Consider the following 16,261-nt stretch of genomic DNA (forward strand, 5'->3'; position numbering starts at 1 on the left):
CCCGGGTACATAAGTATAAGGTCCACCAGTGCACACAATTATTCTGTTATTATCTCCTGCCCGTGTCATCCCTTTGCAATTTCTATATTACACATTATATCCTACATAAAATAATACATAAATTCACGCATAACTTAATGCAAGTATTATCTAATACTACTAATCAAACATTGAATTAGTTATGCAACTATTACTTTCTTCTTTCAAGTTTACTTGTCCACTGTCGACTTGGAGAACTCCTTAAGACATAAATAATATAATAATTATACTATATCACTCTTATTTATTATATGTTGAAAAATAAATTAAAAATAAGTAGCACTTAATAAGAAGGGTAGAATAAGTATAAAATGATGGAAGTAGACTAGTAAAAGCGGATTGTTATTTTTAGTATAGTGAAGGAGTAAACTAGGACGGAAGAAGTATTTTGTAATATGCGTCCAATATAGTATGTTATGCGGGATTTTATGTTGTAATTAACTATTTCAAATCATTACCGAACAACCCCTAGTATGTGACCTTTGAACTTACTGTTGCTATAGTGACATTGCAGGTGGGGAGCAATATCAGAAAAATAAAAAGTTCACAGCGGAATATACTCGCTAGTGAACCAGTAGGGAGAAGGGCTTAGAGAGGAGGCTTCCCGCCACTCAACGTTCACTCTTCCCGCCATTTGCCAGAACCACTATATATACAGTTTATTCTTCTCATTCATTCCCTTCCCACATATATTCTCACTCCCACTCACATCATTTACCACTGGCCACCACTCTCTTCTCCATTTACAGTCGCCACAAATGAGTTCTTCTCGCCGCTCCAGCAATGGCAGATCTCCGCTCGTCAATCAACAGAGCCAAATCACTTCTTTCTTCTCTAAAATGACTTCGTCCTCACCTTCTCCTTCCCCATCACCTCTTGTCCCTAAAAAAATTCCACTCAAATCTAACCCTAACCCCAATCCTAAACCTAACCCTAATACTGAACCTAAACTTAAATTTAGTCCTAGTACCAGTCCTTGTGCCAGTCCTACGACACCTTCGCCTCTACAGGTGAAGCGGAAGATAACTGCACCTATTTCTGGCATTGTTGACCTTAAGCCATCGTACGGGCAAGAGATAGTGGGCAAAAGAGTTAAGGTTTACTGGCCATTGGATAGAACTTGGTACGAAGGCTGTGTAAAGTCTTTCGACAGTGCTTCTGGTGAACATTTGGTTAAGTACGACGATGGTGATGAGGAAATGATTGATTTAGCTGAAGAAAAGATCGAATTGGTAGTCGAGGCACCTGCGAGAAAGTTGAGGCGGTTAAGGAAATCTTTGGTGGTGGAAGAAGCTGAGGAGGAGGAGGAAGAGAAATTGGAGGATTTGGAGAGTGTTGAGGATGATTCCGAGGATGAAGATTGGGGAAAAATTGCGGATAAACAAGTGTCTGAAGACGAGGATGTTGATGAGGATATGGACTTGGAGGTTGAGGAAGAGGAAGATGATGCTGTTGGATCGAGAAGCAGGAAAATGGGTGCGGATAAGGTGGTGGTGTCGAGAAAGCGGAAGAGTGGTGAAGGGGTGAAGTTAAGTTCGAGTTCGAGCAAGAAGAGTAAGACTGTTGCAGATAAGAAGAGTGCTAATAGCAAGGTGGACAATGCAGTGAATGGAGTAAATGGGAAAGAGCTTGTTAAAACCAATGAGGATTGTAAGTAATTGAACCTACATTTTTTGTGTTCCTCTTGAGTTCAGTTTACTTGTTGAATGCTTCATAATATTTGGTGGTTGTGATGTTGTACTATGATAATCACTGTCATAAAAGTATTCGCTCCCTATATTACAGTTGACCTGCTATGGGTATATATCTTATCCATAACATGAGCATATTAAACCATGAATATCGTTGTCCCCAAGTATGTATGACTTATTGTGACTCTATGAACTTGTATTGAAGAAAAAGAACTGTTTGCTGATCTTACTTAAGATGGTCGTTTCTGCAAGGGAAATGTAAAATGGTTGGAGCAAGGACCTGACAGGAAAGATCGGAAATGAAGGAAAAATTTCTACTTGTAGAAAAAAAAAGAAGGAAAAATCTGGACTATATTTTGATGGTTGGATCCAAATGAAAATGTAGACTTGTAGTAAGTTATCCGAGCTTGCCTAATTCGGCAATAGCATTAGATTTGCAGTTTGTTACTGTGTTCATATAAAATTTATTACATAGGTGGTAGGGTTGGCAAGAAAAAATCAAGGCTTAAATGTAATATGGAATAAAATTGAGGTGGCTCTGTTGCCTTGCAGGTGTCAGGCCAACCAACAATGATAACGTACTGCTGTGCGGTGCAGCAGATAGATTTGGACAACGTGAAGCAGAGAAATTCCCTTTCCTTGCGAAGTAAGTTCTTCTTGCAATATCTGCTGCAGTTCACTATTTGTTTTATTTGATTTGATCTAGGTGGAGATTAGTGATGTTTTACCATTTTGCTTGTTATGGCCTTTTTCTGAATTTTCCTTGTGTGCCGAAACAGAGATAGGAAGGACGGTAATAGGAGATCCCCTGGAGATGCCAATTATGATCCAAAGACTCTTTACCTACCTCCTAATTTTTTGAAAGGTTTAACTGGTGGTCAGGTAATTGGATTCTCCTGGGTTGATATCTTTGGAGTTCTTTTCCCTTTCAGAATGAGTACTTAAATGGTGTAAATGATGCTCAGAGACAATGGTGGGAGTTCAAGTCGAAGCACATGGATAAAGTTCTGTTTTTTAAGGTAATGATGGTGACATCATATTGATGGCTCAATATTTTTGCCAATGAAGTTGCTGTGCGGCCTTCTCATTTCATCTTCTTCAGTTTGCCCTCTATGTGATGAATTTTAATTGTCCCATGATTTATGAATCAGATGGGAAAGTTCTATGAGCTTTATGAGATGGATGCACATATTGGAACCAAGGAACTTCATTTGCAGTACATGAAGGTAACTTGAGCCTATGCCCCCAGAAATAGAAAAATGAAAGAAAACAAAAGATAAAAACAATTTGGTCGTCACCATGTGTAGATATGCCTAAAAGAGAAAAAATGGTCCCAACATCATCTTTTATGTTTCACTTGTGCTTTTCCCCGTTCAGAAAGTGAGTGTTTTATGCTCTGTATCACGCTGTGATTAAATTGCATGTTTCTGTTTTAAGGTAGTACCTTTTCTTCCTTTGCAATAGGATGGTTTAGTTTCATTCTTCAGTTCCTGTGCATCTGTGCTGACTGTTGCCTGTATCTTCAGGGAGAACAACCCCATTGTGGATTTCCAGAAAAGAACTTCTCAATGAATGTAGAGAAGTTGGCGCGAAAGGTCGTAATTGCTAATTGCACAATGTTTAGTGTTTGCTTTATGGTTCAAATGTTAGCTAGACTGCCTGGTCTTTTCATGGCAGGGTTCTTATTGTAAGTTGCTTTGATGGAGCAGGGTTATAGGGTTCTTGTGGTTGAGCAAACAGAGACACCTGAACAGCTTGAGACTCGTCGAAGAGAGAAGGGATCTAAAGATAAGGTCATCAGTAATGCTACATAAGATTGTCGCAGTTATAGTGATGACAGTTTTACTTTCTTCAGTTCTTTCTGTAGCTAACACATCATACCGTATCCCAGGTTGTCAGACGTGAAATATGTGCAGTGGTCACTAAAGGAACATTAACTGAGGGAGAAATGCTCGCGGCAAACCCTGATGCTTCATATATGATGGCAGTGACCGAAAGCACTCAAACTGCTGTATTGCAAGGGAAGCGTACTTATGGTGTCTGTATGGTGGATATCACCACAAGCAAGGTTATTATTGGACAGGTACTGGGCAATTGCTTATGAATTTCTGTAGTTTCTTGGTAAAAAGTTTTATGCCATTTTGTTCCTAGTCATGTGTAGTGTGTTTGCTTTCAATCAGTCTGATCCTACAAGGTTGCTCTCTGTGAATGATAGTTTTTCACAAATGTTCTCTCTAAATGCAATTTGATTAGCTTAATGTGAATGTTGCTTACCTGAATAGTTTTCATCAGCCTTCCCATATAGTGATGTGCACTTCACAGACTAAGGGCATATAATTGGTTAATCAATCATATCGATAGGTTGCAAAATTCAGTTGTCAACGGTAGTTATTTATAAGCTCAAACCGTGTCTCTTCAAAATTGAAAGTAAGAGCACAAAGAAAACTTCATGACATTTATTATTTTCCATCCTTATAACCTCATTGCGACCACACATTCATTTAGGTTTCTAGCATCAGCATCACGTTCTTCCTTCTTATTTACTTTATCAATGATCTCTTCTAAGCTGTTTTTACCCAAGTCTCCAACATGTTTTCTTGATAAAAAAATAATGACCTCTTAATTCTTTTGTTATGTTGACAACTCGTTAATTTAATGTGACACTGTTTGTTTGGAAACAACTTGTTTTGTTTGGTTATGAAAGTAAGTGCAAGAACATTCAAGTGTAGCATGCACGAGATGATTAGGTGTGCCATAAGGCTGTTCTATCTGCTTGTCTACTGTCTGGAATCAATCTTGTCTTGGGATTCTGTTGCCAGTAGACTGAACGACACTTGGTATAGCAGAGCTTCTATACTGTAATTTATTTAAAAATTCTTAATTTCTGAAGGAACCTTGTCATCATCTCTGTACTGTATTCCATCTCTATATTGGTTAATCTTCATTTTGTACTGAAATGAAAAGTTAGTAATTTGATGTATTTCTTTGCCAGTTTGAGGATGATTCAGATTGTAGTGCCTTGTGTTGTCTGCTTTCTGAGTTAAGACCGGTGGAAATAATAAAGCCAGCTAAATTGCTTAGTCTTGAGACTGAGAGAGTACTGCTGCGGCACACACGAAATCCGCTGGTAAATGAGTTGGTTCCTGTCTCTGAATTTTGGGATGCTGAGAGAACCATTTGTGAGGTGAAGGCAATCTATAGGAACATGAGCAGTCCACCGCTGTCATCATCTCCAAATGAAATGGAATCACATGAAAGCACTACCTCAGAGGAATATGGTGAAAGGAACCTTCTACCAGATGTTTTATGTGAGCTTGTAAATCTTGGTGGGAATGGGAGTTATGCACTCTCAGCACTTGGAGGAGCTCTATACTACTTGAAACAAGCTTTTCTGGATGAATCCCTACTCAAATTTGCAAAATTTGAACCACTTCCCCTTTCTGGTTTTTGTGATAGTACTCAAAAACCGAATATGGTTCTTGATGCAGCTGCGCTTGAGAATCTTGAGATATTTGAGAACAGTCGAGATGGAGATTCTTCAGGGTATATCTAGCTTACTTTCATTTAGTTGATTATATTGTCGTGAAACTTAAGGTGATTCATTCCTTAATATAGGACATTATACGCCCAAATCAACCATTGTATCACAGCATTTGGGAAAAGGATGCTCAGGTCATGGCTTGCAAGACCCTTATTTCATCCAGAGTCCATAAGCGAACGTCAGGATGCTGTAGCCGGATTAAAGGTACATTCAGGGTCCTAAGGTTCTGTGTTTGTACTGTCTTTTTTTTAGAAAGGTAACAATTTTATATAAATGTTTAGCAAAAGGCTGTGCTTGGAGTCATCTTTACAACTTTCAAAAAGCAAAAAACCCAAGTTATGTGTTGTACTGTTGATGGTGAACTTTTTCACTCTTTGGTTCATGGTCCTTGCTTGTGGCATTTTGTTCTCCCTTTTTGGCTGGGTAGGGTGAAAATTATCAATCCATCTATCAAGTAAAGTACTGTCTAAAGGTTGGATATATGGAATGAAGAAGGCATCACATGATTTGGACTGACCAGGCTGAAAGCATTCATTATTCGACGATGTCACAGGTGATTATGTTCACTCGTTTGCTGACAGCATGATTGCATCTATCCTGTTACTTGTGATTGATGGTGGAAGGTTTTTGGAGCCTTCACTTGCTGAGTAGTGTGCTTTGATAGTTTTGCAGTAAGCAAATGCTTGGTACTGGACCTTCCGTCCATCTTCACAAAGTGAGACTGATACATCAGATCTACTCAAATACAGACTGAATGATATTATAAAGAATTGGTTTATTGCATTTTTTGTGGCTTTAGCAGATTCTTGTTGCTGAATGTTTTGGTTCTGGACCATATTTATACTTGAATTTGCTTGTCCTTTTTGCCTATTCAACTTTCTTTTTCTTTTTTCCTTTTGCCCTTGCATATATTGTGGTAGCTTTTTAGTGAGCTGCTATGACAAATGAGATGCTATAATGTGCTCAATGCTTTTCTAGGGGCTCAATCTACCTTTTGTTCTTGAGTTTAGAAAAGAGTTGTCAAGGCTTCCTGATATGGAACGGTTGCTTGCACGCCTCTTTGGTAGCAGGTAAAGATCGATAATTATCAGATTCAATATCTTTTTTCGTTAGAGGTAGTCACCTCTTAAGTAAGTTGCTCTTTAACTTGCATCAATGCAGTGAAGCAAATGGAAGAAATGCAAATAAAGTGATTTTATACGAGGATGCAGCAAAGAAACAACTGCAAGAGTTCGTATCTGCTTTACGTGGATGTGAATCAATGGTGCATGCATGCTCTTCACTTGGGGTGATCTTGGAAAACACGGACTCAAAGCTACTATATCATCTATTAACACCAGGTATGTAAATTCAATTATTCAATTATGCTGCAATTTCTGGTGGCATCTGATGGATTAATTGGATTTATAGGTAAAGGTCTTCCAGATGTAGATTCAATTCTCAAGCATTTCAAGGATGCTTTTGATTGGGTAGAAGCAAATAACTCGGGCCGTATTATACCTCATGAGGGGGTTGATGAGGAGTATGATGCTGCATGTAAACAGTTGCAGGAGATTGAACTTAAATTATCCAAGCACTTGAAGGAACAGAGGAAACTGCTTGGAGACTCATCAGTAAGAACATAGATTTAAATGTGCAGTAGGAGTTTATTGAGCAATAGGCGGTTATTCAGATCCAAATCGTATATTTGTGAACATTGCAGATAGATTACGTGACTGTAGGAAAAGATGCATACCTTTTGGAAGTACCAGAATGTTTGTGCAGGAGCATTCCGAAGGAGTATGAATTACAGTCATCGAAAAAGGTTAGTTGGCATACTTCTACATGGCCAATGCTGAACATACCAAGGGTTGTAAATTGTCTTCATGAGATTTCTTGCTACATGAAGTCAAAGTTTACCTATTGCTAATGAGATTTAGAAAGTCCAAAGCTGGTTCCGTAGTTACATGCGGTGCCTATTACTATTAATACGATGCTTGAGTCAACCTAGACCATGGTTTCAAAACCTTTATGTAGAAGATTGCTAATTTTAATCAACCTGTTTAACACGTTCATTATTCCATTGAGCTGTGCATGCATGCAGTTGATGCTGCAGCTTAACAACAACTAATTGCAGTGTCCAGAGGCGGATCCAGGATTTAGATTCTGTGGGTTTAACTTTAAGGTTTTTAGCATTGAACCCGTTGTATTTTTAAAGTTATGGGTTCAGACCTACCATTTGTTGCAATTTTAATGAATTTTTACACATAAAATTATACTCTGCGACGAAAGTAGTGGGTTCAGATGAACCCAGTGGCCATACTCTGCATCCGCCCCTGGCAGTGTTGTAGTTTTTTATGAATTCTATTGTCCTCATTACAAGTACTCCTTCCTTATGTGGTTATCTGTATTGGTTTGGATGAGGAGCATGAAGATACATTTAATCTTTTTAAAGCAGTAGCGATTCTAGAAACAAAGGAACGATACTAGGAAATTTACTATGTGGTATATTGGACTTCGTACTAGATTTAAACAAGTATATCATCACCCAGTAACTGTAGTTTAATTACCTGGTTTTTTGGTTAGTAGTAGCTGTGCACCTGCTTTGTTTTTAGAAGAACTGGCTGTTAATCGGTCGTAGAAGCAATATTTCCATCCATGTGCCATGACTGATCTTCTACTTTCCCCTATAAAATATCTGGCATGCAGGGTTATTTCAGGTACTGGAATCCAGTCTTAAAGAAATTAATCGGAGAGCTCTCACAAGCTGATTCAGAGAAGGAATCTAAGCTAAAAAGCATTTTGCAGAGGTTGATAGGACGGTTTTGTGAGCATCATAATAAGTGGAGAGAATTAGTTAGTATCACTGCAGGTATTGTTGACCCTTAATATGGACATGGAATCAGATGTTGCTCTTAAGTCTCTCTTTCCCTCTCTATTCATTTTGGAGCAGTAATATCATTAGTGCTCCATTGTGAATCTAGTCAAGTCTTCTGGAAAAAAAAATCATATTTGCTTATGGTGGAAAAAGAATAGATTATTTTCAGGTTCTCAGTTTTCTTTGCATGCTTTTGGGCAGCGACATGATGTTCCATGGAAGTTACTTGTGTTCCTTTTCATTCATACTTGATTGTATTCTTTTGTTAAGAAAATTTGGAGCTGGAAAACTTATGTATCATTCTTTTGATCCGCTTTGTCCTCCTGGTGACAGCTTAATCAGTCTGCCCACTCAACAAAATTCTCTGCCCCAGTTGAACAGTGGATTTGAAACATAAAAATCTCTGATAAAGGCTAAAAGAGTGGTTACTCTTTCTTACTTTCATAAGATTCTTTTAAGCAACAGTTAACGGAAGGGCGGCGACATTCCAGAAAAGTGGAAAGGTCGCTGTGATTATAACAAACTCGGAGGGATGTTCCCTAGTTTGTAACAGGTTCCCTAATTTGTAACAACTTTTTCAAAAGTTAAAAAATATCTAGGTTATTGTGCTCATTTGACTTCAAATTAGAGGAAAATCGGGAGGTTAGTCACTATGTCCAAACCAATTCCCGGTAAATAGCACTGTGTTGATTATAACTAATATACTCTTGCTTTAGAAAGAGCTTTTTGCTCATGAAGTTTAAATTTGTACTTGGTTGCTCTTTGATTCAAGAGCATCTGCTATATTATCAGGTACTTAAACAAAGAAGCTTAATGATACACAATTAGGATCTTTAATACAGAAATGTGGCTGTTATCTCTTGCAGAATTGGATGTTTTAATCAGTTTATCAGTTGCGAGCGATTACTATGAGGGACCAACATGTCGTCCAAACATCAAGTCAGTGCCAAGTGAAGATGATGTGCCAGTTCTTCATGCTGTAAATTTAGGGCATCCTGTTCTTAAAAGTGATTCTCTAGATAAGGGAACCTTTGTTTCCAACAATGTTTCCCTTGGCGGTCCTCCAAATGCCAGTTTTATCCTTCTTACTGGTCCTAACATGGGAGGAAAATCCACTCTTTTGCGCCAAGTTTGCATGGCTGTAATTTTGGCCCAGGTGAGTTACATCCAGTAGAAAATTAGTGTTTTCTCATCTACGATGGCTAAAAGATTTGATGCTTCTTAGGTAGGAGCTGATGTACCAGCATCATCCTTCGACTTATCACCCGTTGATCGTATATTTGTAAGAATGGGGGCCAAAGATCATATTATGGCAGGCCAGAGTACATTCTTGACAGAACTCTTGGAAACTGCTTCAATGCTGGTGAGATTTTATTGTTTCTAAAGGCTGTTATCAATTTGTTGCTTGACTGCCATCTGATTTTGTTAGATATATACCATCTGGCTGAGAGTGGAAGGGAGAGAGAATTCTAAACAAATACATAAGTTAATAAATAATCAACTTATATTATTGTACCTGCTTAGACATGGTCATTATTAAGAGCAAAATGGGGTTGATATTAATTTCAGCTAAAAGGCTGTTATGAATTCATTGCTTGACTACCATTCAGTTGTTTTACATAAAATACTATTTAATTGAGAGTGAAGGGGAGAGAATTATGTAAACAAATAAATAAATAATCGACTTGTATTATGGTGTCTGCTAAGATGGCCTTAGACATGGTCACTATTAAGAGCTAAATTGGGAGATCATTATTGGGTTGTTGATATTAATTTTGCACTCTCGTCTTCATTTAGTAATCTGAACATTTGTTTGCTTGGGCTAATTATCAATGATTGTAGTCTTTGGCGAGCCGTAATTCACTTGTCGCACTCGATGAACTTGGTCGAGGTACATCAACTTCCGATGGACAAGCAATAGCGTATGTGCCAATTGTACCAAAACATTATTGATTATTTGTTACATTGTAGATTTTATTCTCTTTCCCTTATTTGCTCAAACAGTTTCACCTAAGATCATTATGTTATGTTTCTGGTTCTGTTGGCAGTGAATCAGTTCTTGAACACTTTGTCCACAAGGTGCAATGTCGAGGAATGTTTTCTACCCACTATCATCGATTATCTATTGACTATCAGAAAGATTCCAGAGTACTGTCTTCCAATCTTTCACTTCCCTTTCAATTGTCGAATTTTATATGCATTGCCTTAAAGATCAAGCATTTGACCTGAACATTTTGATGCTATAGCTAGCAGAATAATAAAATCAGACAGTTAATAAGCGGATGCCTTATGGTTGATACTCATTAGCTTACTTGTTTTGATTTCGACTATTAACCTGCTAAAATCGGATGCTCAGTAGATCACTTACTTGGAATTCTATGTTCTTTGGTTGTGCAGGTGTCACTGTGCCATATGGCATGCCAAGTTGGGAAAGGGTCCGGAGGTCTTGAGGACGTTACTTTTCTATACAGGTTGACACCAGGTGCATGTCCTAAAAGTTATGGTGTCAATGTGGCACGGCTGGCTGGTATGTGTGTAAAAGTTTTTCTACTGCATCATGAATTCTTGCTTTATGTATCTTTTCCATTCCACCTCATAAAGGTTTAGGGGACTCGATATCTCTTTTATCATCCAATGAGAGGGTCATTTCGGGTTGGTTTGCAACCTTAGTTTGTGAACTTAGGTCTCAATTTTATTTTCACTTTTAGCTTGTTGAACCACATTCTTTAATCTCAGAACTCTTTTCAGGACTTCCTGATGGTGTGCTTCAGAGAGCTGCTGCTAAATCTGAAGAGTTTGAAATTAATGGCCACAATAAGCAATCTGAAGAGAACTCCTATGGGAATTTGACAAGAAAGGCAGCAGCACTTGTGCAGAATTTGATGAATTTTGTTATTGATGAGAAATGTGACGACAATGGTGTGGTTCTTTGTGAGTTGAATGGATTGCAAAGGAGAGCAAGAATACTCCTTGAACAAAATTGAAAAGAAATCTTAATGTACAGCTCCTAATCCTGTATGGGCATTCTTATTCCCTAGTGTTACTCTTGCCAATTTTGTATAGAAACATGCTTTAGCAAAGTCCCCTCGTTGATTAAGGTTGCTATTTAGAGTTTTGCAAAAGAGAAGATGTTAGTAAGCCAATTTATTTCTCTTTACTCTGCCAAATTTTGCCCACATGGATATATAGGTAGCTGATTTCACAACATGATGGTCAAAGGCAGTAGTCGGCATAGGGGTGTGGAGGGGTAGGTTGTCTCCATCCTGTTTGTAATTTCTTATAGTGAAACATCAAAACAACCTAGTTTGTTGGCAATATCTAACCGTTTTAATAAGGTTAGTTTCTCTTCCGTTTGACTTGGATCGCAAGAGGAGTTTGGCCAGGGTCGTTGGCCTAACTGAAATATATAAGTATTTCTATTTCGCATTTGTCTTTGTGAGTAAGCTAATAGCAGTAAGTTGAAGTAGTTTGTTAAAAGAAGCAATGGGATTGTATTAATAATCAATCTAACTGCCAAGGAATCTGTTGTGAAACTTTCATTACTCTCCACGAGTATGGTAAAAACTAAAAACCAATTAGATAAAGCATCAGGATGATGCTTAGAAAATACAAATTACACTGTTAATGAAAAGAATAGAAAATTGGGGAGGGCTCTCTTATTAGTTGTCTTGGTCAGAGTTGGATAAGCTGTCTTCTGTATCCTGAATAAAGAAACAAACAAAATATTTAGATTGTATTTATGGAGCTAACGAACATGTTAGAAAATGATTGGACTTGAAGTTGGATTGAGTTGACAAAAATAAAGAAATGAGGTTACCAGATACTGCTGTCTAATGATAATCTGAATTCTTGTGATTAACAGGACTATAATGTACATGGGCAAGAGTATTCCAGTGGATTTTATAATAAGCAGCTGCAAGCAAAAGGGACAAATAAGGTTGGTAAGAACTACATAGTATTAGTTGTTAAGACAGTTAAATTGGTACCAAATTACCATTTTATTATACAACATCACAATCAGATAAGTTGGTACACTTACTGTAGGAAGTGTAAAGGGATAGTTTCTTGGTCCTCCAGTGAGCACCTCTAGCAGATGTCTCATCATAAGCAGAATTGTGAACTGCAAAATTAAATTAATACCATAATGTTAAATTGACACCACATTAACTGACAACCCCCAACAAAAAAGCAAATAGAAAAAATCTACGGATATCAATAAATGCCATATTAATAATCAATTGATTAGATAATGAAGTTAATTAATGTCCACGCAGGATCACGAACTAGTGCATAATGCATATGGTATGTGAAAATAACCGAAACTGGACTATTTCCGGTTCATGTTTTTGGGAGCAAATCGCAAGAAGAAAGTTAATTAATAGTAGTAACTTAAATGTTGGTTTCCATAATAAAATATGAAGCAGCGTCGACGCACATGTGTTTTTGGGCTGTCAACAATGTTTGATTACTACGTTTCCAAAGAGACAATTTAATGGTTAAGATGTCACAATTCGAATAATAAGTATAATTACAAGTTTAAATTTCTCATCTTGACCATTATTGTTGAGTTGGACCCTTCTCTATTTCGTTGTTAACTACTTATATAACAGGCAAAAACAATTACACAAAACTCAAGCATTGATAACAAAAATGAAAAAATTCAAGTGCTTACAATGAGAGCAACGGTTCGACAACAAGAGGCACTTCTATCTGCTGCTTGTGAACATTGAGAATACTGACTCCTCACCAACATTTGTCCTTCTTCTTCTGATTCTCTTTCCCTTCCATTTTCTATATCTGCTTCTGCATTTCCTCTACATGCAACCAAATGTCCATATATATTAATAATGACTTTATATTCTATCTACTGATAAGTGATAACATAAAATATTTAGCTATTACAGATTAGACTATATTGATAGTATAAAAAGTCTTAAGTAGTCGGAGCATATAATTAAATTAGTTAGATCCATTAACTAACAAGTGCGTTAGTAATGGTTAAGGGTGGCAAAATGGTTAAAAGAAAACCGTTAATCGTCCATATTATCCATTAAAAAATGAGTTGGATAATGAACTTTTTAAAAACGGGTCAAATATGGATAAGAACCATATTATCCATTTAGAAAATGGATAACCAATGGGTCTAACTTTTACATTTGTAAAGCCTCAAATTGGGGATTCCTCAAGTTAGGGAGACTGAGAATTCTCCCAAAAGTGAGCATATGCAAGAAGTCATGGATAATATGGTTATCCATATTATCCGCCGGTTAACCCGTTTTTTATCTGTATTAAATATGGGTCGGGTCGGATAATTTATCCGTTTTTTCATTACCTGTTTTCGACCCGAACCATATCCAACCCGACCCGTCAGTTTGCCACTCCTAATAATGGTAATTAAATATTGCCCCTCATGGCGAAACTGTTATTAAACCTGTACTTGTTATTAATTTGTTATATCCAATGTCGGAGATAAAAATATTCAGACATCCTTGGCAGTTTCTTTAGGGAATGTATTAAATATCTATCAAGTACAATGAAGGAGACAATAGCAATATTAAATATAAAATAAAGGCTAGTCTAAAATTATAACGTGCCAACTATTCTTCTTTTTTTTCTAAAAATAAAATAAAAATCGAGGAGTAAGATTGGTCGAATATATACCTAATTGTCGCAGCTGTATTATCAAACAAGTGGGCCTTCTTAGGAGGTGGAGCCGTGTATCCAGGTTCAAATTTCTGCAACGTTAAAAATGTCATCAACTTTATAGATTACTCTGATACAGAGTACACAAAAGAAACTTTTAATTTGGTCATCAAGTTTAATGCCGTCTAAAGAATTCTTACATTATCAATATAATTTTACATTTGTTTTTTACGATTATTGAAATTTTTTTATAATTATCCTGTATGTATATTGTCACTTTATAAAAGTTAACCTCTTTAAAATGAATACATGAACAATCTAAATGAAAAAAACGAAAGTAACAGAAAATAGCGTAGCTTAAACTGAACGTCAAAGTATAAGCAAGCAGTCAAGAAGTAGATAAGCATAGACGATGGAGACATTTCCATTCTTTATCATATCGAAATTAAAGAAAGCGTGTTCTGATTTCTGTCATATGTTAATTATCTCTTTGTGCTTTTCCGAGGGTCAACTTTAATTGCTGATTTTTCCAAATTTGCCTCACATGATTTTATAAAACGTTATTTTTATGTTGAAATATTTGATGAATTGACACCAATGTAAATGTTTTGACCTCATACTAAAAACATTTCAGTAGAAGAAAAAACAGAGGAAGCAAATTTTTGTCTTAAACCAGGAAAATATATGTGTTCTGTACGGAAATATAAATTTCCCCACAAAACAAAAAGAGAACCCAACAAGAGTCACTTATGATAATTTCATTTCTTAGAATTGGAATTGGAATTATCAGAAAAGAAGAATCGAAATTCGAACCTGTAAGCAAATTTCGCAGATTGTATTTCCCTTTTCATTGCACCATCTTTGAATACAATCCCTGTGAGCAAACTGAAAAAACAAAAAGTCCAAATTCAATATGTGAATTACAAAAAAATAAGTAAGAGGATCAAACCAGCTCTATTAGAAACTTAGCTACCCAAAGAACATTTAAATGATAAAAATTAATAGTAATCAGTAATATAATTACCTTGACAGTTCCAGAACATGCACAAGGAGCTTCTAAATTTTTACAGCTTTCAAATTCTTCGTCATGGCAAATTCTACATAAATATGTTGAACCAGAGATGAATTTATATTCATCTACATATATTATCACTTCTCCCATCTGAGTTTTGCTTTTCATAATAATCTTTTAATGCAATATTCTGATAGTTTTTGTTCTTTCCTTCTTCTTTCTCTGTTTTCTTGGCGTCTTAGAGAGTATAAATATACCAAGAGGATAGACGCTGAAATTCCAATATTGCCCTTATTCGGAACTTTTCAAATGAATCTACCACATAGCTACAACTTGTACATAATCAATACGCGCTTAAAGGATTTAAATTAAATCTTTTAGGATCTTTGATAATAAAAGAAAATTATATACAAAGCTAACCATCTTTATCCATTTTCCACCTCTATGATTAAGCAATTATCCAACATGCATGCAGACTCTTAGTATATTTTATTCTGCTCTAAATATAACTATTTGGGTGGTTCAGCTATAAGTTTTACACATATTATTTAACTCTCACATAATATTAAGGGATACCAATAATTTTGTTCTTTTAATGTTTATGAATTAATTTGATTTCTTGTTAGGGTATAAAACTAGATTCAACTTTCATTTCAATGCATAGATGAACTCGTAAGGTTAGTAGTAAATGCAACATTACGCCGACCTTTAATCAAATTTTATATATAAATATGAAATATCTTGTATTTACTAATTTAAATCTATATCTATTTCAATAGAAAATTACTTTGATGAGCAACTAATTAAGCATTATTATATTAATAAGCGATCATTCGTGTTTAGCTTAAGATTGAGAAAAATATAGTTAGTTTACCCACTTTAACCATTATATATTTGCCACAAACTAACTTACCAACCCTCCTTCTCCCTTACTCCTTCCTAAATAAGAGAGAGAAACGAAATTTCTCTTTTAGTGAAAGGAGAAGAAGAAAATATACACAAAAAAACATGTCGTAATTTTATAATAAGCGAGGAATGAAGTCTAACATTGTCTCCGAGCTCCGACAAGTTCTTGTCTTTTGTTATGAAATTATTTGTTTAATTTAATACTAGTATTATTGTTCAATGAATTAAGTCTATTCATTAATGTTGTAAATAAATTTTAAATGCTCAACATAATTTGTCGGATTACTATACGTTGCTTGTCTTTTTTGTTAGGTTATCAAGCCTTATTCACAGTAAATACTTACGTATAATAAACTAGTTTTCAACAAATATTTTTACAATATTAGTGGATAAAACTTAATTGCTTGCTGTTTGCTTGAATTGAAAAATAAAAAGTCAAGTAGGGTCCTATGATTTGTACGTGGCCACCTAAGTGTGTATGACTAACAACATACGAAAATGAGTTAAGTCTGTAACTAACTAAAAGGTGGAGGGTATATGATGGAATATTCAAGGGTTTTTTTCCGTTGTTA

General features: G+C 36.0%; 2 protein-coding genes across 2 annotated transcripts; one reads left to right on the plus strand and one right to left on the minus strand.

Moving 5' to 3' along the window:
- The first annotated feature begins 563 nt into the window (after positions 1–563).
- LOC109220078 (DNA mismatch repair protein MSH6) lies at positions 564–11,473 on the plus strand. Its single transcript, XM_019384541.1, has 21 exons — positions 564–1,689; positions 2,283–2,376; positions 2,510–2,612; positions 2,696–2,749; positions 2,882–2,956; positions 3,257–3,325; positions 3,440–3,523; positions 3,622–3,813; positions 4,723–5,273; positions 5,346–5,475; positions 6,250–6,341; positions 6,433–6,611; positions 6,682–6,884; positions 6,974–7,075; positions 7,960–8,122; positions 8,995–9,284; positions 9,354–9,491; positions 9,971–10,050; positions 10,177–10,276; positions 10,526–10,655; positions 10,877–11,473. The coding sequence occupies exons 1-21, from the start codon at positions 798–800 to the stop codon at positions 11,110–11,112; spliced, it is 3,957 nt and encodes a 1,318-aa protein (XP_019240086.1). The 5' UTR covers positions 564–797; the 3' UTR covers positions 11,113–11,473.
- A 178-nt stretch (positions 11,474–11,651) lies between these two features.
- LOC109220079 lies at positions 11,652–15,024 on the minus strand. Its single transcript, XM_019384542.1, has 7 exons — positions 14,796–15,024; positions 14,585–14,656; positions 13,790–13,863; positions 12,801–12,942; positions 12,168–12,248; positions 11,946–12,041; positions 11,652–11,829 (listed from the first exon to the last, which is right to left on the minus strand). Exons 1-7 carry the CDS (start codon positions 14,949–14,951, stop codon positions 11,788–11,790), a joined length of 663 nt encoding a protein of 220 aa, XP_019240087.1. The 5' UTR covers positions 14,952–15,024; the 3' UTR covers positions 11,652–11,787.
- Between the last annotated feature and the right edge of the window lie 1,237 nt (positions 15,025–16,261).

The sequence above is a fragment of the Nicotiana attenuata genome, unplaced genomic scaffold (assembly GCF_001879085.1).
Source record: "Nicotiana attenuata strain UT unplaced genomic scaffold, NIATTr2, whole genome shotgun sequence".
NCBI classification, from domain to species: Eukaryota; Viridiplantae; Streptophyta; class Magnoliopsida; order Solanales; family Solanaceae; genus Nicotiana; species Nicotiana attenuata.